Source organism: Gopherus flavomarginatus, chromosome 12, assembly GCF_025201925.1.
Source record: "Gopherus flavomarginatus isolate rGopFla2 chromosome 12, rGopFla2.mat.asm, whole genome shotgun sequence".
NCBI lineage: Eukaryota > Metazoa > Chordata > Testudines > Testudinidae > Gopherus > Gopherus flavomarginatus.
Window position 1 is genome coordinate 1,148,685 of NC_066628.1, and position 22,626 is coordinate 1,171,310.

The 22,626-nt window shown below is 53.3% G+C and overlaps 2 protein-coding genes across 8 annotated transcripts in view; both read left to right on the plus strand.

Moving 5' to 3' along the window:
• Positions 1-22,626, plus strand: part of LOC127032755 (uncharacterized) — a 73,188-nt gene that overhangs the window by 33,158 nt on the left and 17,404 nt on the right. The gene's annotated exons all lie outside the window — the stretch shown is intronic.
• LOC127032751 (H-2 class I histocompatibility antigen, Q9 alpha chain-like) overlaps positions 13,640-22,626 on the plus strand; it is a 31,596-nt gene continuing 22,609 nt past the window's right edge. For 2 of the 4 annotated variants that reach the window (XM_050920285.1, XM_050920286.1), the window contains exon 1: positions 13,640-13,750. In XM_050920285.1, coding sequence (XP_050776242.1) covers positions 13,690-13,750 — 61 coding nt within the window. In that variant the 5' untranslated portion in view covers positions 13,640-13,689. The remainder of the gene's footprint in view (positions 13,751-22,626) is intronic. The other 2 variants (XM_050920283.1, XM_050920284.1) reach the window with 2 other exon arrangements.

Sequence of the window (22,626 nt, forward strand, 5' to 3'; positions counted from 1 at the left end):
TGGGAGCGGATTGTTGTGGCCGGGGAGGCATCGCAAACGCAGCCGGCTCTGTTCACAAGGGGCTGCTCTGGCCTCTGCCCACCTGGCACCGCCTCCTCCAGAGGTGCTGGGTGCACAGTCAGCATTGGGGGTCCCAACCCAGGGTGTGGGGAGCTTTGTCCCCAGTGCACAGAGGGGAAAGGGAGCTGACTCGATGGTCACACGCTGACTCAGCAGCAAACCTGGGGACAGAACCCAGGAGTCCTGGCTCCCAGGCCCACCCCCACCCCCCGCACTCTGACCCACTAGGCCCCACTCTGTAGCTGCTGACACGAATCATATGGTCACAAACCTCCCCTCCCCCCACGGCACTGTTCCTGCCTCAGTCGCTGCTTTCAGGCCGAGCTGCAGCCTCCCGGCTGTCCCGCCGTTCCCGGGGAAGGGGTCTGTGGCTGGACTCCCAGGGAGATGGGGGAACCTGGTGTCTCTGACCCTGCCCAGCCTCGCACAGTGCCTGGTTCACCCACCGTTGCCCTGCTGCTGGCCAGGGCAGAGCGGGGGGAAATGCTGTCGGGAGGTGTCTATGCCCAGGCTGCAGGGGTACCACTGGCAGTACAAGATGCCAGGCAGGGGGGAACCAGGCTGATGGGGATAGGGAGCCATTGGCCTGGGTCACCCTGGTGCCCCTCGCCCGCAGCGCCTGCCCCGGGGGAGGGGAAACGCTCCAGCGGCACCGCAGTGCAAAGCAGGAACCTTCTCCCTGGGACAGTCAGACTCAGCTGCTGGATGGGACCTGCTGTCTGGGCTCAGACCCCGGCTCCCCTCAGCCCAGCCATGCACAGGCCCTGGAGGTTTTTGGTTCCACGGCGCCTCCCCGCTAGGCTACAGGAGCCTTTCTGCAAATGTGGCCCAGGAGCGGGATGATCTGTGGTGAAGCTACAGGCCTGGGGCTCAGGGCTCCTGGATTCACTGCCTGGCTCTGCCACAGACTCTGTGTGCGACCTTGGGCAGGGCATGGAACCTCAGTGCCTCAGTTTCCCCATCTGTGCATACAGCACATGGCTCAATGGGGGGGTCAGTGCAGCACCTGGTACAATGGGCCTTAATCTCAGCAGGGGTGTGGCAGTGTCCAGCATGATGGGGCCCTGATTTTGGTTGGGATCTGGGTAGCGCCTGGTGTGATGGGGCCCTGATCTCAGTCTAGATCTAGGCGGTGCCCAGCACTACACAGCTACAGTCCGGGGTTCCAGGTAGCATAAGAACACACTGGGTCAGACCAAAGGTCCATCCAGCCCAGTGTCCTGTCTTTCAACAGTGGCTAATGCCAGGTGCCCATTCCCAGCTTCTGGCAAACAGAGGCCAGGGACACCATCCCTGCCCCTCTCGGCTAATCGCCATTGATGGACCTGTCCTCCAGGAACTTACCGTGTTCTTTTTTGAACCCTGTCATAGGTTTGGATTCACAATGTCTTCTGGAAACGAGTCCCACAGGGTGGCTGTGTTGTGTGAAGAAATACTGCCTTTTGTCTGTTTGTTTTAAACCTGCTGCCTATTCATTTCATTGGGTGACCCCTAATTCTTGCGTTATGAGGCATAAATATCACTTCCTCATTTACTTTCTCCACCCCAGTCATGACTTTATAGATCTCTATCATAGCCCCTTAGTTGCCTCTTTTCCAAGCTGAAAAGTCCCAGTCTTATTAATCTCTCCTCATACGGCAGCTGTTCCAGACCCTTCATCATTTTTGTTGCCCTTTTCTGAACCGTTTCCAGTTCCAATACATCTTGTTTGAGATGGGGCGACCACATCTGCTCGCAGTATTCAAGATGTGGACGTACCATGGATGTATATAGCTGCAACATGATATTTCTCCTATTATCTATCCCTTCCTTAGTGATTCCCACTACTCTGTTCGCTTTTTTTATTCCTGCCGCACATTGACGGGATGATTTCAGAGAACTGTCCACAGTGAAGCCAAGATCTTTCTTGAGTGGTAACAGCTAATTTAGACCCTGTCATTCTGCAGGGGGATAGTTGGGATGACGTTATCCGATGTTCATTACTTTGCATTTATCGAAGTACTGCTCTGGCAATACCAATAATTACGCTGCGGGCAGTGAGCAGCTCTGGGGAGATTGAAAAGGCGCCTGAGAGCCCTGTGAAGCTCCGGGTTTGAGACCCAACGTCCCAGCTCTCCCCTCCCCTGGGGGCACAGGGATGCCCCATTCCAGGCCCTGCTCGGGTCTTCTGTCAGGCGGACTCAGGTGCTCCCAGGCTGCAGCCAGTCAGCGGTAGCTGGCGCTGCCCATGCCGGGGGCAGGAGGCCAGTGGGCAGCAGTTGCCTGGTTGGGTATTTTCCACAAAGCCAGGTGCTGTCCATGGTGCACGGACACCTCAGCCTAGGGGAGGGGACGGCTGGGGCCGTGGGGGCTCTGGGAAATAACAGCCTGGCCTGTCAGGCACCAGGTGAATATTAAATATGGGACAAGTCACGTCTGTCACCAACCCACCAGTTGTGTTTGCCACGAACAGGAAAGCTCTGCTGACCCTGGACGGGCGGCGCGTTACTGATGGCGACGGGGAAGGGATCTGACTCCGGTATCTGAGGGGACAATTGATGGCTGTGGGGTTTGAACTGTCCCTGAGGACCCCCAGCTCAGGCAAAGACTCGGGACAACAATTCTCCTTCCAAGCCCAGGGAAAGGGGCTGGGGTTAAACCTGCAGGAGGCCCCAGATCGGGGGGATTGTCTGTCTGTAGTGGTGCATTGGAGGGGAAAGGGCGACACCGGAGGGGATTTTAGCTCAGAGCCCAGCCAGCTCCAGATCATTCCCAGATCCCGGTCAGGCACCATTCCCGGGCTGGCTGAGCCATTAAGGGAGTCAGGGCCTGGTCTATCTGTGACGGCTTCTCTAGAGAGAACCAGCCCCCTGTAGCCAGCTGTCAGGGACCACGGCTCGGCTCCCCCAAGGACTGCAATGGAAGGGAGGAACCTAAATCCCTTGGTGGAGCTGGGCCTGACTCTGGGTGGCTGGGTCGCAACTAATTAGCTAACGAGCCCCTGGCCCTGAGAACAGGCTCCCGGAGGGGAGTAGGAGCGAACAGGCCAAGGGAACAGAGCAGGAGAGCTCCAGGGGAGGGAGCTGGGCCTGACTCTAGGTGACTGGGTCACAGCTAATCAGCTAACGAGCCCCTGGCCCTGAGAACAGGCTCCCGGAGGGGAGTAGGAGCGAACAGGCCAAGGGAACAGAGCAGGAGAGCTCCAGGGGAGGGAGCTGGGGGGGTTTCCCAGCCGGCCAGGAGCTGTGTGCGGATGGGAGAGGCGCTGCAGTGGGCTGGTGAGGGCCTGGCTGCAAGGAGGCAATGGAGGGTGGCCGTGCCCTGGGGGCGAAGGGCCTGGCCATGGGGCTGAGACACTCACATGGAGTCTGCCCCACACCAAGGGTCTGGGGGAAGGGCGAGCTTGGGTCTATGGCTCTTTCCATTAACTATTCAAACCCCGGGAGTGGGGCTGTTCAGTGTGTAAAAGCCTCGGTCAGCGTCCTGAGGGCCCAGCTGGGGCAGGGGCACTTGCAGAGCTGCACCTAGCAGCCGGGGGTGTGTGTGGATGGCAGGTGCCTCTTACACCCTCCAAAAGTCAGAACATTGGCTCAAAAATCTTGAGACTTTGAATAACAGAAGTGGGGAGTTTATTTAATTTGCCTTCTGGGTTTGGAACCTGTGGCTGTCACATTTCCAAGCTTTTCCCCTCAACTGTGGGGGCCAGAAATCTACATTTTTTTAAAGCTGAAATTCTCACGTCATCCCATGACTCCAGGAGCTGAGGCTCTTGGGAAAATGCCAAATACTGTGAGATTTGCAATAAAATAGCCAGAGCTGGCAGCACTGGACCCGGATCTGAGAATTAGAGCTGGGCTGAACCCAGGTTTTGTGTCAGTTTAACTAGCTGGGTTTTTTTAACCTGATCTGGTTAAATCAATGCACCGCTCCTTAATGTGGACCCAGGCAAGTCGGTGTGAAAGGGGTTCTGTTGGGTTAGCTTGTTTGGCAAATGTACCAACTCAGCTGTGTTAATATAACTGTGTCCACACTAGGGGAGACACCCATTTAACTTTACAGTTCAGAAATCCAGTGTTACATTGGTGTAAAATCTGTGCGTAGCGCAGCCCCGAGAGGGGGACAGGGCAGACTCTGGGGGGTTACATCACTATTGGAGGGGGGGGAGAGGAAAAGGGAGAGAACCTGAGCGGATTTCCTACCCCTACTCACTAATCAGAGAGGCAGCGCGCTGTCTGGTCGGTCAAGGGGATACAGGTAACCAGAGGAGACTGAGTGTTAATCTCCCTTGATAGTCACTGAGCTGGGCCTCGGACTCGGACCCAGGGCCGTAACTAGCTATTTTTGCACCCAAGGCAAGAATATAAAATTGTGCCCCTCCCCCCCATATAATTTCATAGTAGTTACTTTGTAAAAAAAGGAAAATACATAAATAACAAGAATAATAACGACAATAGAACGTTTATTTATTTTAATCATAAGATCCATTTGAACTAGGAAGTCTTCAGAACAAAAATATTGTTTGAAACACCAGCAATCAGGGATTTTGTTTCTGTTCCCAATTAAATCATGAGCATTTGTGTTCGGACTATGAACGACTGCTCTTTACGAAATCACCAGAACGGGAAGTTTTAACCGTGCACCACCCTTTTCATGCTGCGGCACTTAGGCAAACACGGTGGGGAAGCTCTTCTGTTTGTTTACGTTTGTAACTAGAAAACTGTTGGTTTTAGTTTCATCTTTCACCGTCTCCATCAACCGGTCACTGCTGGAGCGGGCGGGCACTGTTGCTTTTTCCTCCCGCATGTCCGAGGTTTACCCTTCCCTAGGACTGGACAGCTTTCCCCCCCTTCGCTGCTTAGACGAACGCAGCCAAGCTGCCCCCCACCCATTCGTAGCCTCCCCTCCAAACTCTGCTGGGACCTAAGAGCCCGAAGCCCCCAGAGCCGGCTCAGCCCCCAGGCTCTGCGCTGCGATCCTTGGCCAGGCCGGAAGGGAAATAACCCGGCTGCTCCCAGAGCACCTCACCCGCTGCCCCAGGCCCTGAGCGCTGTGGGCCCAGCCAGGGAGCTGCTGTGCCAGGGTAGCACTTGGGCGCTGCTTGCACCTGGGCCCCGCTCCTAGTTCCCAGCTGCGGAGCCACAGGACACGGGGCTCCACGGGCTGCACTGGGCCTGCCTCTGGCTCCTACTAAAACCCTCCTGGCAGCCGGGCTCATCCCCTGCCAGCCCCGCGGCTCGGGCCAGTTCTCCAGGGTTGGGGCTCGTCTGGGCCACAATGTGGTAGTGGTTCTCCCCGTTCCCCCTCCTGCCTGGGCTGGCTCAGGCCGGAGGGGTCAGACGGGGACTCGGGCAGTGGCTGGTAGGCTGCCCTGGAGCTGGGGGCTGGAATCTCTCAGACCAAGTCCCGGTGCTCGAGGAAAGGGGTGGCTGGGGGGCTGCAGGGGCTGGGGCTGCTGTTAGCCAGGCAGCCGCCTGCAGGGACACACGAAGGGAGGGAACAACCCTTGTTATGGCACTGCTTGGACCCATCCGGGGCATGTCAGCCACGTGTGTGTCATTGACCCTCTTCTGGTCTCTGCCAGGTGCCCCGCGGTGACAGCCTGCAACGGTGGGACATCGCAGCATGCCCTGGGCCAGTGGGGTAAGCGTGGCCCCCTACCAAGGCGGGGGCTATTGGGGGAAGTGTGGGATTTTCAAAAGGGGGCCAAGGGAGTCCGGTGCCCAAATCCCATTGAAATCCAGTGGGGTTTAGGTGCCTTGGTGAATCTCACTCTAAACCCACTGCCTGTTGTGCTCACACGCACAGAGGGGCTGGAACTAGGGGGGCTGGGGGCTGCCGCACCCCCTGGCTGGAAGTGGTTCCATCACACACAGGGTTCACAGTTTGGTTCAATGGCTCTCAGCCCCCCACTATACACAAGGGTCCAGCGGCCCCCCCCCCCGCCCCCAGACCCTCCGTTTTTGGCTGGGCCATGCTCCAACAGCGGCTGACTTCCTAATGGGCATCTGCTCATGCCCCAGGGACAGCTCGTACGGTCCAGAGCTATCGGGTGGATTTAATGGAGTCGTCATGCTGGGGCGCAGGGGAGGGGGGAAGGTAAATCCCTTTGTTTCCCACTACTCCGAGGTTCAGTAACATTGATTATAACTTGTACCCCACACAGTCAGACCAGAGAAATACAGACACACTCGTGATACACAGCAGCCCAGGATGTGCCCAAACCCAGCTAGACTGCCTCTGTGCAGGGTGAAGAGATCCCAGCCTCAGCTAATCCTAATCCGATTGCATCTGGGTGACTAATCCCGGTTAGACTAGGTAGGAGCGACCCTGTTCGGTTACTGGGGCTCGTGCCAGCCATGTATAGCCATTCTGCATGGCTAACCCCAGCTCACACAGGACAGTGACCCCAGCAGGGTGTGTGTGTCGCACACTGATGCTGCATGGCTCTGGCACAGCCTGGAACTGATCAGGGCAGGGATGGGTCACTCTGCAAACTCCTCTTGGGACCGGCCGTTCAGCCCCAGCCCTGCGGCTGCCTGTGTCCTGCTCCGGCCTGGCTGCCAGCTGAGCTCTTTGGCCGGGTGCAGGGAATGCCCCGCGCTGGCAGAGAACAAGGAAACGCTGCACTGTCTAATCCCAGCCCCAGTGAGTCAGACGCTGCCGCTTCTGGGAAATCATGTGAGGAGGCAGAAATGTTCCCTCCCTGGGCTGCAGGGGCACTGCAGGCTCAGCACAGACTCAGCTGCAGCTGGGGAGGAGCTGGAATCGGGGGTGGCAGGGAGAGGAAATCCCCTGGCTGGGAAATCCCCTGAGTGTGTGACCCAGCCTGGGAACCTCTGTCCCCTGGGTGCCTGGGGGACCTGGCTGTGGGATGGGATCACTGATGTGGGCAGTGCTGGAGCCATGCTGGTCCCAGGATAATTAACGGCACTCAGGGGACACCCCCCCAGCAGGGCACGGGGAGCCCAGGAGCAAAGAGAGCAGCTGAGCTGGGCCTGGGGGGTCAGTTTGGTGCCCAGGCTAAAGTTCCCCACAAACACAGAGTGTCCCTGGTGAATGGGGGGCAGGACCCCCAGCCCAGAGCCAGACGTGTTCTCCCCACTGCATTACAGGGGAAGGGGGACCTGAGCCCAGATCGATGGAGAAAAGGCCCGGCAGGGTGAGCCAGAGATAGGAGCTAGAGTGAACTCTGCCATCTCAGCCTGTATCTTTGCTCCTGTGCTCCCCGTATCAGCCCCACAGACACAGAGGGAGATAGCCATGCTGAAAAAAGGGTTGGCTGTTTAAATGGGTGCTGGGTCCCTGCTGGGCTCAGGCAGTGATGTGTATTCACAGCAGCTGGGGGGGATGATTCAGGGCTGAGAGTATCAGGGTGACACACGGGCACTGCAGGGGGGAATCCCAGCTTCCTCCCCCTGGGACTGAGCTCCTGCCAGGTCATCATGTAGGGGGCCTTGGGGCAGCCCTTAAACCCCATGGCCTGTCCGACGGGTGTAGGTTAAAGGCCTCATGGGGCACTTTCCATAAGAGCAGGGATTTGCCCCACAGACCTCATCTGACATTTGCCCTGTGTGTCTGACTGATGCACTCTTCCCCAGAGGTGGCTGCATCTCCATGGGGCTGCATGAGCTGTGCACAGTCTGTGAGCCCTTGGGTGTGAAAGGAACTACAGAAATGGCAGGAAAGCAGTGAACCCCAGAGTAGGGGGAGCTCTCCCTCCTGACAGGGGGCAGGGAATATAGGATACCCCCTCCCCGGGGGCTCTGGTGCTCGCTGCACTGCTCTGAGGGTGATCACAGCCCCTACCCCAGCATGGCTCAGAGGCTGGTAAGGAGCCCACTTTCCCAGCTTGATAACTGTGAATTACTGGCCTGGCTGGGGGATCCACCCCCACCCCCTTAGCCCAAGTCTCGACCTCAGGGACGGTCTTTTCCAACTCCAGATTCCCAAAGAAACCCACCCAGGCACGTCCTGTCCTCTGAGCTCTGAGTCTCTGGAGCAGGGGGAAGGAGACGAGGTCACAGACTCATAGAATCTCAGGGTTGGAAGGGACCTCAGGAGGTATCTAGTCCAACCTCCTGCTCAAAGCAGGACCAACCCCAACTAAATCATCCCAGCCAGGGCTTTGTCAAGCCAGGCCTTAAAAACCTCTAAGGAAGGAGATTCCACCACCTCCCCAGGGAACCCGATCCAGCGCTTCCCCACCCTGCTAGATCCTCAGTGGCGGTAGGGGCCCCCTGGAGAGCAGGGCGGGGTGCTGAGCCCCTTTCTTTGCCGAGAGGTCCCTGGAGTGAGGGATTTAAGGCCACGCTCTCAAAAGTGGCCCCTAATTCTGGGTGCCTCCTATTCTGAGTGCACAATTTGAGCCCCCCCCAAGGCTGATGTTGCAGGGTGCTGGGCACCCACAATGCTGGGGGAAATCCCAGGGAGCCGGGAGTGCGCAGCCCCTCAAGAGTCAGGGCCCAGGTGTCTCCAGCTGAGCACCTAAAAATGTAAACGTCCAGCTGTGGAGGCCATTTTGAAAACATTGGCCGTAGGGCAAGGCTCTGAAACAGTACTGGGGGGGCTGCCCCACCCACAGCCCTGAGCTGCTAATCCACAGCCTGGGACAGACTGATTGGGGCGATCGTCAGACGAAAGGGGGAGCCCCATCGGAGCAGCCATCTTGTGTTCGCTCACACACGTCAGACACACAAAATGTCTACCTGACCCAGAACGGGGCCAGAAATGTCCTGTGTGTAGAGTCGGTGCCAGCAACTCAGAGCCACCCCCAGGAGACAGAAAGTGTTGGAGTCACTGGCTTGTGAGAGACCGTCACCCCAGCCAGTGTGGGGGAGGCTCTGAGCGGGGCTGTGGAGAGACCCAGAGGTGTACATGGCACAGGGGCGAGAGGCGCGCAGTGCATGGCACGGGGGTGATGCTGGTCTGTGTCCAAACTGCCCTGCTGTGATAGAGCAGAAACCAAAAGCAAGTGGGGGATCCACCGATAGCTCTGGAGCTGGGAAACAAGAAGCTGCATTGGGGCTCGACCCCTGTGAACACCCCCCACTGACCTGCCCAAGTGGGATAATGTCCCAGATGGGGGCAGCTCCCCTTAGCCTGGCTCCCCAGCCCAGGAGAGACCAGCCCAGGGCAGGATCCGATCCCCACCAATACCAACGCCCACAGTGACTGTGCTGCAGCACGGGGCAAACTTCACACGGCCCAGAGCTGCCTGCCCAAGGGGAGGAGACGGACGCAAAATAGTTCCCAGAAATGATGTAAACAGCTGAGTGGCTTGTAAAGACAGAGAAAACCCAGGGGTTGGGTCATTGTTATCTGCCTGTGCTGAGAACAGGGACTGGGAGCCAGGACTCCTGGGTTCTCTGCCAGCTCTGGGAGGGGAGTGGGAGCTGGTGGTTAGAGCAGGGGAGGACTGGGAGCCAGGACTCCTGGGTTCTATTGCAGCTCTGGGAGGGGAGTGGGAGCTGGTGGTTGGAGCAAGGAGCCAGGACTTCTGGGTTCTCTCCCAGCTCTGGGAGGGGAGTGGGTGCTGGTGGTTATAGATTCATAGACTCTAGGACAGGAAGGGACCTCAAGAAGTCATTGAGTCCAGTCCCCTGCCCTCACGGCAGGACCAAATACTGTCTAGACCATCCCTGATAGACATTTGTCTAACCTACTCTTAAATATTTCCAGAGATGGAGATTCCACAACCTCCCTAGGCAAATTATTCCAGTGTTTAACTACCCTGACAGTTAGGAACTTTTTCCTAATGTCCAACCTAAATCTTCCTTGCTGCAGTTTAAGCCCATTGCTTGTTCTATCATTAGAGGCTAAGGTGAACAAATTTTCTCCCTCCTCCTGATGACACCCTTTTAGATACCTGAAAACTGCTATCATGTCCCCTCTCAGTCTTCTCTTTTCCAAACTAAATAAACCCAATTCCTTCAGCCTTCCTTCATAGGTCATGTTCTCAAGACCTTTAATCATTCTTGTTGCTCTTCTCTGGACCCTCTCCAATTTCTCCACATCTTTCTTGAAATGCGGTGCCCAGAACTGAACACAATACTCCAGTTGAGGCTTACCCAGCGCAGAGTAGAGTGGAAGAATGACTTCTCATGTCTTGTTTACAACACACATGTTAGTGGTTAGAGCAGGGGGGCTGGGAGCCAGGACTCCTGGGTTCTCTTCCAGCTCTGGGAAGGGAGTGGGAGCCAGTACTCCTGTGTTCTATCCCAGCTCTGGGAGGGGAGTAGGGTCCAGGAGGTTTGAGCTGGGAGCCAGGACTCCTAGATTTTGTTCCCATCTTTGCTGTTGTCACATAGCAAATCAGTCACTTTCCTCTTTGTAAAAAGAACAGGAGTACTTGTGGCACCTTAGAGACTAACAAATTTATTTGAGCATAAGTTTCGTGGGATACAGCCCACTTCATCGGGTGCATGCAATGGAAAATACAGTAGGAAGATATATATACACAGAGGACATGAAAAAATGGGTGTTGCCATACTAACTATAACCAGAGTAATCAATTAAGGTGGATAGTTATCAGCAGGAGAAAAAAAACTTTTGTAGTGATAATCAGGATGGCCTAGTTGATAAGAAGGTGTGAGTAACAGTAGAGGGGGAAATTAGCGTGGGGAAATAGTTTTCACTTTGTGTAATGAGCCATTCACTCCCAGGGCTTGTCTACATCAGAAAGTTGCAGCGCTGGTGAGGGAGTTACAGCGCTGCAACTTAGGAGGTGTACACATCTGCAGGGCACCACCAGCGCTGCAACTCCCTGTTTGCAGCGCTGGCCGTACTCCCGTTTTGTCTCGGGTGTAGAGGATCCAGCGCTGGTGATCCAGCGCTGGTAATCAAGTATAGTCACTTACCAGCGCTTTTCTTGACCTCCGTGGAATAAGCAGGTATCCCAGCATACCTGAGGAAGCCTCTGGTAATCAAGCTGGTCTCCTTCCCCGGCTTGCTCTCGCGTTCCCCGAACCCCGAGCAAGCAGGTCTCCTTCCCTGCGGTTTGCTGGGTGGTTCCGGGAAGGCGAGAGCAAACCGGGGAAGGAGACCAGCTTCGCCGCGGTTTGCTCTCGCGTTCCGCGAACAAGCAGGTCTCCTTCCCTGCGGTTTGCAGGGTGGTTCGCGGAACGCGAGAGCAAACCGCGGCGAAGCTGGTCTCCTTCCCCGGTTTGCTCTCGCGTTCGCCGAACCCCCGAGCAAGCAGGTCTCCTTCCCTGCGGTTTGCAGGGTGGTTCGCGGAACGCGAGAGCAAACCGCGGCGAAGCTGGTCTCCTTCCCCGGTTTGCTCTCGCGTTCGCCGAACCCCCGAGCAAGCAGGTCTCCTTCCCTGCGGTTTGCAGGGTGGTTCGCGGAACGCGAGAGCAAACCGCGGCGAAGCTGGTCTCCTTCCCCGGTTTGCTCTCGCCTTCCCCAAAACCCCTTGAAGCCGCCCAACAGCGCTGCAGTGTGGCCACATCTAACACCACTTGCAGCGCTGGTTGCTGTAAGTGTGGCCACTCTGCAGCGCTGGCCCTATACAGCTGTACTAATACAGCTGTAACAACCAGCGCTGCAAAATTTTAGATGTAGACATGGCCCCAGTCTTATTCAAGCCTAATTTAATGGTGTCCAGTTTGCAAATTAATTCCACTTCTGCAGTTTCTCATTGGAGTCTCTTTTTGAAGATTTTGTTGGAGTATTGCAACGTTTAGGTCTGTAATCGAATGACCAGGGAGGTTGAAGTGTTCTCCAACTGGTTTTTGAATATTATAATTCTTGATGTCTGATTTGTGTCCATGTATTCTTTTCCGTAGAGACTGTCCGGTCTGGCCAATGTACATGGCACAGGGGCATTTCTGGCATATGATGGCATATATCACATTGGTAGATGTGCAGGTGAACGAGCCCCTGATGCCATGGCTGATGTGATTAGGTCCTATGATGGTATCCCCCGAATAGATATGTGGACAGAGTTGGCATCAGGCTTTGTTGCAAGGATAGGTTCCTGGGTTAACGTTTCTGTGGTGTGGTGTGTGGTTGCTGGTGAGTATTTGCTTCAGGTTGGGGCACAGTCTGTAAGTGAGGACTGGCCTGTCTCCCAAGGTCTGGGAGAGTGAGGGATCTCGTCCTTCATGATAGGTTGTAGATCCTTGATGACGCGCTGGAGAGGGTTTAGTTGGGGGCTGAATGTGATGGCTAGTAGCGTTCTGTTACTTTCTTTGTTGGGCCTGTTCTGTAGTAGGTGACTTCTGGGTACTCTTCTGGCTCTGTCAATCTGTTTTTTCACTTAATCAGGTGGGTGTTGTAGTTGTAAGAACACTTGATAGAGATCTTGTAGGTGTTTGTCTCTGTCTGAGGGGCTGGAGCAAATGTGGTTGTATCTTAGAGCTTGGATGTAGACAGTGGATCATGTGGTGTGTCCTGCATGAAGGCTGGACGCATGTAGGTAAGTATAGCAGTCAGTAGGTTTCCGGTATAGGTTGATGTTTATGTGACCATCGCTTATTAGCACTGTAGTATCCAGGAAGTGGATCTCTTGTGTGGACTGGTCCAGGCTGAGGTTGGTGGTGGGATGGAAATTGTTGAAATCCTGGTGGAATTCCTCAAGGGCTTCGTTTCCATGGGTCCAGATGATGACGATGTCATCTTTGTGCCCCTCCCCACCCATGCAATGGGGGCAGTGATGCTCTGGACGCACTGGGGATTGTTGTGTTGTCACTCACCACACAGGGCAGCTATGGTGTTTAGTTTATTACATTAATAAAGTGCTTGACGTTCCCAGCAAGACAGACAGGTTCTTGGGCTCCAGACCGAGGTACCTGGAAGTTCTCCGGCCTGGGTGCTGCAGGAGGTCAGACAAGATGAGCCAATGGTGCCTTCTGGTCTTAGAATAAATTTAAAGAAAAAAATCTCTAGAGGTGGCACTGGTGATGGGCAAAGAATTAATTCTTTGTTAGTTAATTGCTGTTCTGGTAACTGAAGCCCTGGGGCCAAGTTCTCAGCTGGACCAAACTCCCGTCCAGTGACCATAGCAAGTAGGAGGCTGGGCCCTGGGGGTTCCCAGGCGGGTGCCAGTGTCCCCCTGCCAGGGCTGCCCCTGCTCGTGACTCTAATGTGGGTCTCGGTATTGTTGGTGTTTCTGTAAAGCCCCAGCTCCTGGAGTCAGGTGAGCGGGGGAGACTCTCGTCCGGTGTTAGTCAAAGGGAGGTTTCCAGCTCTTGGGGCTGTGGAGGAAAGTTTGAACTCCTGACCCAAGTGCGCTCTGATGGCTGGGAAAGGCAGATAGGGGTGGGCCCAAAGGGTGGGGCCTGAGTTTGGGGGCGGGGCGCTGTCCAGGGTGCTCTGACTATAGGGCGGGGCCTGAGGGTGGGGGCGGGGCGCCGCCCGGGATTCGCAGCCCGGGGGCGGGGCCTCAGGGCGGGGGCGGGGCGCCGCCCGGGATTCCCCGCTACGCTCACGCCTGCTCAGACTTTCGCTTTCCCGGCTCCAACCTGCCCGGCCGGGTTCTGCCCAGCGACCGGTGACGCGGACGGGCCTGCGCGCGGCTATTGGCGGGCGCGTTCCCCTCGCGGCCAATCGGTGGCGGCGGGCGGTGCGCGGTATAAGTAGCGGGCAGCGGGCGGCAGCGCTCACAGCGGCCGGGCTCGGGGTTCGGCTGGCGGCGGGGACCAGGCGGCCATGGCGATGCTGCAGCTGCTGCTGCTGCTGGTGGTGGCGGCCATCCAGGGGGGGCACTGCAGTGAGTACGGGGGGGTCAGCAGCGCTGGGCGGGGCTCTGCGTCCGGACCGGACACGGGGGGCGGGGTCCGATCGGACACGGGGGGCGGGGGGTGCCGGCGGTTCGACCAGACCTGGGGGTGTCGGACCGCCGGGGGGGCCGGTCGGTGCCCGGCCGGGATACCCTCCCCCGCGGGGGCTGGTTCTCGCGTGTCGCGGGTTCGCTCCCAGCCACCACGTGGCCCCGCTGTGCTCGGCGCTGCGCACCCCGAGCGGCCCGTGCGGCTCACAGGCGGGGGGCGGGGGGTCAGTTCTGTGCGGTCCGGGGTCACGTGTCTTGGGCAAGGTCCGGACTGCAGGGGCCATCCCGGCCCAGTGATAACGATAACGCCGATCGGTGCCGAACAGGATTTGGGGTCGGGGGCCCCGCTGTGCTGCGCTGCCAGGCTGGGTCCTTCCCGGCAGGTGGGCCTTCCCGCTGTCTGCAGAGCCCGGGGGGTCAGTCACAGGGGTAAATATCCCGCCCCCCGCCCCCGGGTTTAACCCGTGTCTAGACCTGAGCGGGGCTTGGCCCGGGCTAGGCTGAGCTGTGTCCACACCAGGCCAGCCGCCCCCACGGGCAGCGATGGGTCTGTAAGTGGGGACGAGGCTTTAGAGGTGTCATCCTAGGGGGGGATGTGTCACCCCCACCCCCTGTCTCTGGCCGTGTGCCCAGGGCAGGGGAGAGCTGGAGCCCCAGGATCTGCGTTAATCAGGGCTCAGTTTGGGGGCGAGCGCCCGCTGCAGAGCACAGAGCAGCTGCTGCCTGTGTGCTGTTGGGATCTCCTGGGATTGCTGGGCAGGAGCTTCGGGATCCCCATGGGGTGTGTGGGGAGAGGGGCAGGGGCACGTCCTGCTTTTCCTGGCGTGGACGTGACTCTCCCATGGCCCGAGCCTGGCCCCAGAGTTCCCCAGGCGGGAGCAGCTCAGACCCGGGGAGCTCTGCAGCCGGTAGCCAGCTGGGTGAGGCTGCAGGGTGGGTTTGGGGGTTTGTTTGAAGTGGTATCAGGCACATGGTTGCCCTCGCATCACCTCAGTGCCAGGCTGGTTTGATGTAACCAGGGTTAGGCCCCAGTGCAGCCTGGCCCCACAGGACGAGTCACATTAGGGGCTGGGAATGGAAGTGGGGGTCTGTACGTTGGGTGCCTCTGGGTCAAAGAGACAGGAGGCCCTTGCAGGAGGTCACACCCAGCACTGGTGTAACTCCAGCTGCACAGAGCTTTGGCCCAGGGCCTGTAGGGCTGGGTGTGTGTGCAGAGAAGGATGTTAATGAAGATCAGTGTGTGTCTGGTTTTGTTTAATGACACTGAATCCAGCACCAACTCCCATCCATGCCTGGCCAGGCCCTCTTCACTGAGGCTGGGTCTACACTGCACACCTAGTGATCAGAGGTCCGGCTTTTATAGGGACAGTCCAATATTCAAGGCTTTATCTTATATAGGTGCCTGTTACCCCCCACCCCCGTCCTGATTTTTTACACTTGCTGTCTGGTCACCCTAGGCAACCTTTCAGTGGCACAGCCCTGCTGTTGTAAGGCACGCAGAGTAGCTGCTCTCTGCTGCCAGGGGAGAGCTCTCCTGATGACAAAAGAAAGCTACCCCAACAAAAGAAAATTATCCCAGTGAGGGGCCGCAGCTTCATTGCCAGGAGAGCATCTTCCCCCTAACAAAGCACTGTCCACAGCTGGCACTTTTCACCATTAAAACTTTTGGCATTCAGGAGGGTGGGTTTTTTTGTCTTCATACCTGAGTGACAGAGGTGACCTGATAAGGGGGGAGAATAGGTTTTGTGTCCATTTCTGCTGCTTCCTAATGAATAGCGAAGGCCCCAAAGGGTTTTTTTCCCCAGCTTGTTTTATTGTAGCTCTTGTCTGCCCTGTTTTGCTGGAGGTCTCCTTGGAGCACCAGAGACCTGGGGTAGAAATTCTCAGTCCTCAGCTGAAGGGCCATAGGGTGTTGAATCTTTACCAAGAATGGTTTTCTTCCTACTACTTGACAGGTGCTTTGGTTAAGTAGGACCTTTGCTACACATCAGACTTTAAACTGGTTTAGAGAAATCAGTGCATGCCCCGTTGTGGACCTTCTTATTTTGGTATAATAGTGACTTAACTGAAAAAAGCTCCTCTTATATCGGAATAAGAGTGTCTACATAGGGCTTTGCACCAGTTTAACTGAACCAGTTTACATTTAATTATACTGGTGCAACTCTTCCTGTGGACAGGGCCCAACCAAGTTCAGCTAAACTGAAAAAAACCACTCTTAAACAGGAACAGCTGTCCAGACAGCCTTTTGCACTGGTTTAACTAAATCAATTTTAACTAACACCTTAACTTAGACTAGTACTCTACAGTTGTGTGTAGACAAGACCAAGGTGTTAACGAAGTTTTTAAACAGTTGGAATAAACTTTTTAGGGCTGGTCTACATGCAGTGTTTGTATCACTTTCATACAGTTTGAAACCATCATAGTGAAGTCAGTACAACCGCTCAGTGTGGACACAGTTGCACAGGGGCAGATGATTCTCCTACATTTACAGCAATAAGTGGTGCTGGCATAAAGCCGGGCTGTGCCAGTGTAACTGCACTCGCACGAGGGGTTGTGTAAAGCCCGGCTATGCGGGTGTAACTGCACTCGCACGAGGGGTTGTGTAAAGCCCGGCTATGCGGGTGTAACTGCACTCGCACGAGGGGTTGTGTAAAGCCGGGCTGTGCAGGTGTAACTGCACTCACACAAGGGGTCGTACTGATTTAACTATTTCGGTAAAAAGAGAGAGAGAAACAAATCACATCCCCGACTGAAATAGTTAAATCAGAACAAAAACCATGTGTGGCTCTGGCTGCAGAGTGTGAGCTGCTTGGGGCAGGGACTGTCATGTGCTCTGTCTGGACAACGCCCGGCACAGTGGAGCCCCAGCATGATTAAAGCTAATCTGTGCTACCACAACCTGAAATAATAATTCCTTCCCCTCTCATTTTCTCAGATTTCACGTCCTCCCCTCCAATTCTCCAGCTGCCCACAGGGTCTTTCAGGAAAAAAGGGTCAATAGAACTGGCCTTTCTAAGGGGGGTGGGGGTGGGGGATAAGCCAATTTAAAAGCAAAGCTCCCTGCTCTGCCATCATCATCCTCGTTATTTGTTATTGTCTTGTGCCAGGAACCTCTGTCATTGTCCAGGCCCCTGTTGTGCCAGGTGCTGCACAGACACTGAATACACAGACTGTCCCATCTGAGTATGAGACCAGAGATGAATATAGACCAGTGGGGAACTGCTAGGGAACAAGGAGACAGCACAGGCCAGCCTGACAGCCGTGGGCTTGTCGCACCAGTAGCCCAACCGTTATCTGGTTTTTAGGCAGCCTGGCAGAAGAGAGCATTGAGGAGGGTTTGCAGGGTAACGAGGTCACTTTGCGGATGTTTATGGGGAGCTCCTCGCAGGCATGAGGGGCAGCATGGGACACAGGACAAAGGGGCTTGTTTGCAAATATAACAAGTGCCTGATGGAGGTTGCGATCATGGGCCGATTGGAGGTGAGGGGTGACACTTCGGTAGCAAGAGAGGGTAGGGATTGGCCACGAAGGGCCTCACAGTTGAAGACAGGCAGGTGATGTCTGTTTGGTGTGATGGAGAAGGAGCCAGTGGTGGGATGCAAAGAGAGGTGATATTGATCAGCGAGCTAGAAAAATGATCTTTTCAGCATGTTCTGAATGGACCTCAGCGGGTGAGACTGTGTGTGTCTAGGCCAGAGAAAAGGCTGTTGCAGCAGTTGAGACACGAGATGCTGAGAGCCTGGGTGAGAGTTTTAGCTGTGGAGGTGGAGAGGAAGGGCTGTATCTTAGAGATGTTCTGCAGAACGAGTGACCAAGACTTAGACATAACCTGGATGTGAGGACCTGAAGAGAGGTGTGAGTCCAAGATGATGCCAGGTTCTGGGCTTGAGTGACGGGCAGGATGCTGGCATTGTCCACAGCAATTGAGAACGGAGGTAGCAGGGAGGCTGTGTGGGGGGGCAGATAGGGAACTCTATTTTAACCACACTGAGCTTGATCTGATGACAGGACCTCCACAAGGAGACGTCAGAGACAGGCCAAGATTGTTGCTTGGACAGAAGGAGACCGGCCTGGAGTACAGAGGCAGAGCTGTGAGTTGTTAGCATGGAGACGGTAGCTGAATTTGTGGATGACTTTGCCCAGAGATAAGTTGTAGAGGGAGAAGAGAAGGGGACCCAGGACAGAGCCCTAGGGGGGCAGAGCCCCACAGACAGCTGGAGGGGAGGTGGGAAAGATGCTCTGGCGGACATGCTGAAGGAGTGGTTAGAGGAGTAGGAGGAGACCCAGGAGGGGACAGTGCTAAGGAAGCCAAGGAGAACAAGATTTCTAGGTTAGCCTGGTGATCGGTGTCAGAGCGGCTGGCAGGCCAAGCAGGGTGAGGAGGAGCACTGGGTGCGAGTGTTAGCTAGGAAGAGTCGTTACAGACTTTGCAGGAGCGATTTCCCTGGAGCGCAGGGGGTGGAAGCCGGGGTGGGGACAGACTAGGGTGGAAGTGGAGGAGTGGAACTCCAGACAGCGATTCAGAGGCACGTTCAGTGAGCTGAGAGATGAAGGGGAGGTCGCTGGAGAGGCAAATGGAGCCAAAGGTCTTTACGATGGAAGACACTAACGTGTTTGTGTTGTGAGGGGGAAGAGCTGGAGGGGAGTGCAGTGAGGAGATCAGGAGATAGGATGGGATCAGCAGAGGGGTTTGGTGGAGAGCAGATGAGAAACATCTGCCTCTGCGAGGAGGGAGAAGGAGGCAGGAATTGTAGGGTGGAAAGGGGAGCTGAGGGGAGGGGTTATTGTGTAAATTTTTCGGGGAAGAGATCCTGTCCGGAGCACAGTGGGGGCAGGAGGTGGGGAGAGTTTGAGGGGGGAGTCGAAGTTGGAGAAGAGGCAGCTAGGACTGTGGGTGGGGGATCCAGCGAGGCTGGAGAAGTCAAGGTGTGTCTCAAGGAAAATGTCAGAACTGAGGGACAAGAGAACAAATCTGTAGTGAACATCAGCCTGGCAGTGAGATTTCTGCCAGAGACCCTCCGCAGTGCGCTACAGGAATGGAGGAAGCAGATGTTGGGGGTGAGCTGCGATGGGGGCTAGCAGGGCCAATCTTGCATTGGGTCAGAGGGGCAGGAGTATTGAGGATAGGGGAGAATGAATCACAACAGCCTCCTTCCAGATGATGCCGTGGTGTCCTCTTGCACTGAGGATGCCTCTTCAGGGCAGGGAACTCCAGTTAATAGGAAGTGATAGGTGTTAGTAATGGGAGATTCGATCTTTAGAAACATACATCGCTGGGTTTTTGATGACCGGGAGAACTGCACGGTGACTTGCCTGCATGGTGCGATGGTTGCGGATCTCTCAAGACATCTAGACAGACTTATGTGCTGTGCTGTGGAGGAGCCAGTGGTCGTGGTATGTGTAGGTACCAGTGACCTAGAGAAGGGTAGGAGAGAGGTCCTGGAGGCCAAATTTAGGCTGCTAGGTAACAGATTGAAGTCCAGGACCCCCATGGTAGCATTCTCTGAAATGCACCCAGTTCCATGCACAGGGCCAGGTAGAGAGGCAGAGCTGCAAGGTCTCAAAGCCTGGATGAGACAATTGTATAGGGAGTATGGTGTAGGGAGGAGGGGTTTAGATTTATTAAGAACTGGGAAAACTTTTGAGAAAGGCAAAGCCTGTAGAGGAAGGATGGGCTCCACCTAAACCGAAATGGAACCAGATTGCTGGCACTTAACGTTAAAAAGGTTATTGAGCAGTTTTTAAACTAAGGCCTGGGGAACGCTGACAGTTGTGGAGGAGCACATGGTTCGGACAGACATCCCTTGGGGAGGATTTGTTAATGGAAATTCTCCATGTCCTAATAAGGAGGAGAGGATGGAAGATGACAAAATACAGGTAGGATCTGGTGAGAAACAGTCAAATGAGAGTCCCATTCAGTTACATCACGTAATGGCAGACAGCTAAAAAAAGGTAACGTTTTTAAAGTGCTTATATACCAGTGTTAGAAGTCTAAATACTAAGCTGGGTGAACTAGAGTGCCTCATATTAAATAAGGATATTGCTATAACAGGCATCACAGAAACTTGGTGGAATGAGGATAATCCATGGGACACAGTAATACCAGGGTACAAAATATATCAGAAGGACAGAACAGGTTGTGCTGGTGGGGGAGTGGCACTGGATGTGAAAGAAAGCATAGCTTCAAATGAAGTAAAAATCTTAAATGAACCAAACTGTACCATAGAGTCTCCATGGATAGTAATTCTATACTTGAATAATAAGAATATAGCAGTAGGGATATATTACTGACAGAGTGGATTGGATTTAAATCATGGTTTAAATCATGATTTAAATTACTAGTCAGGAAGACTTTAAATAAAAGTGCATTCTTGTTAGTTGTTATAACCTTAATACATATTCTTCACAACTCAGAGATGTAGGTTTCATTTTTAGAAGGTACACACTATACATTTTTTAAGTGATTGATTTATTTTGAAAACTTTTCAGATTAGGTTTACAGCTATATCAGAAAATGAATGATTGTTTGGTTATTTCATTTACCAAAGATAATTGAAGCAGACAGTTGACCTCTCAGTGACTTAATAAATATCTCCAATTCAACAGGTTAATATTTGGAGGATTTTCTTGCTGTGCTGTATTAGGAGGAGAACATCACCAAACAGACACTTAAACTGTTTTATTTAACTAAAACAGAGGTTGGTAACATTTCAGAAGTGGTGTGCTGAGTCTTCATTTATTCACTCTAATTGAAGGTTTTGCGTGCCAGTGATACATTTTAGAAGGTCTTTCTATAAGTCTGTAATATATAACTAAACTATTGTTGTATGTAAAGTAAATAAGATTTTTAAAATGTTTAAAAAGCTTCATTTTAAATGAAGTTAAAATGCAGAGCCCCTCGGACCGGTGGCCAGGACCCGGGCAGTGTGAGTGCCACTGAAAATCAGCTCGTGTGCTGCCTTCGGCACATGTGCCATAGGTTGCCTACCCCTGAACTAAAACAAGAACGTTATGTATTCTGGATTTTTTTCTTCAACAGCAAACATATAATTTAACAAAACAAGCATAAATTTTGAATTTAGTTAAACATTCAAGTTTTTTAAAATCAGGTTTGTTTTTGTTAAAATTGTTTAACTAAAATAGTTTAAAAAGTTTAAAAAAAAATTAAATTGACTGTCAGCCAGGTCAACATGAGAAATTTAAAATATTAGCTTCTGCAGCTAACTCAGTCATGTGCACTTTCGTTTTCCTCTTTGTTCATAATCTGGAAAAGAAAAACAAGCTTTCGTGCTGTTCTGGTTCCAAACGATTTCTCAGTTTGGAATGAATGAGTGCAAAGAAAGAAAATATTCTTTCTACGCTGGAAGAAGAAGCTACTGCTGTTAAAACTGAGCTTATTGCTTCAACAGTCTCTGAATCTAAGTGCTTAAGTGACTTCCACCAGTTCACTGGTGTGCCTTTCTTTAAAATAGCATCAGCAAACATGTATTTCTTGAATGGTCACCCTAGCTCTGAAGTTTATTATAGTTGGCACTACGGAGGGATGATTGCTGGATGTCCATGTCAGAGCCAATTCCTCTTCTTCAGCAGTTAAGGTTTGACTCTGCTACCAACTATTGAGAATATTTGCAAGAAGATGAGCTGGAGATAGTGCTTGTCCCATTTGTTTTTTTAATACTTGTAATTTAACTCTGTCATTGCATATTTCTGTTTCTAATGTCTCACTCGGTTCCTTCCAAATTTCAACAGCGTCAGCAATAAAACAGCTATTTCCCTGCATTTTGTTCAAGGCTAGAGAAATAGGCTTCAGGGTACTCAGCATGTGTTCAACATTTCTCTTAAACCCAGTGTTGACAACTGTGGTTGTGACGGTGCCATCTATTTTATCACAATTTTGTTCACAAACTGTCATCAGATTAGGCCAGTTCTTGATATAGTGCTCAAACAGTCCACTGCTGAGTTCCATTGCACATCTTGTGAGAGTTAGCTTGGTTCCTCCCACTTTTTTCAGAGCAGCTGCTGCAAAATGGTTGTTATGGAAATATTTTGCAATTCCAACAACGTTAGCCTTTATTTTTGGAACACCGAAGTCTTTGGCTAGGAGGTGCATCAAATGGGCACTGCAACTGTATGTTGTTAGCTTGGGACTCTCTTCTAAATTTCTTCTCATCCTGGATACCTTTGCAGCATTGTCTGTGACCAAGCTGTGTACTAGACGTTTGAATTTTTTTCCCCACAGTTTGTTACAGCTTTTACTGTTACTCCTTGTAAGTATTCTGCTGCGTGTGCATGTCCTGATGTATCAGTTGTTTCTCTGTCACACAAGCACACACAACAGGATCACTGTGGCCATTGCTCCGCCCATTAAGACTCAGGTTAACAATTTCACCCTCTAGACCTTTTGCACACTGCTCAATTTCTCTTTCATACACTTTATCCAGCAATTTGCCTGCGACATCTGCTCTGTTGGATGGACTGTATCTTGGTCCTCATGACCGAACTATGTTGATGTGTGGGGTCTCAGTCATAGGGAAAGGAGAGTTGTTTGCATAAACAAACTGGACAATTTTTTTCATCGATTACCTCTTTTTGTAATCTAGTTCTTATCACAGACTTATCTGTGGTTGGTTTTGGATGATGGAGATTTTTTTCTTTTTGCTACAGATATACTGTGGCTATGTGACATACATGATGTGACTGAAACACTATCACTGGCAGGTAACTTTGAAACTATAGAAAATGATGGTGATCTTGAAGGTGGATAGTCTTCAGAATCCTGTATATTGAGGATGGATTCTCCTACACAAAATAAGTCA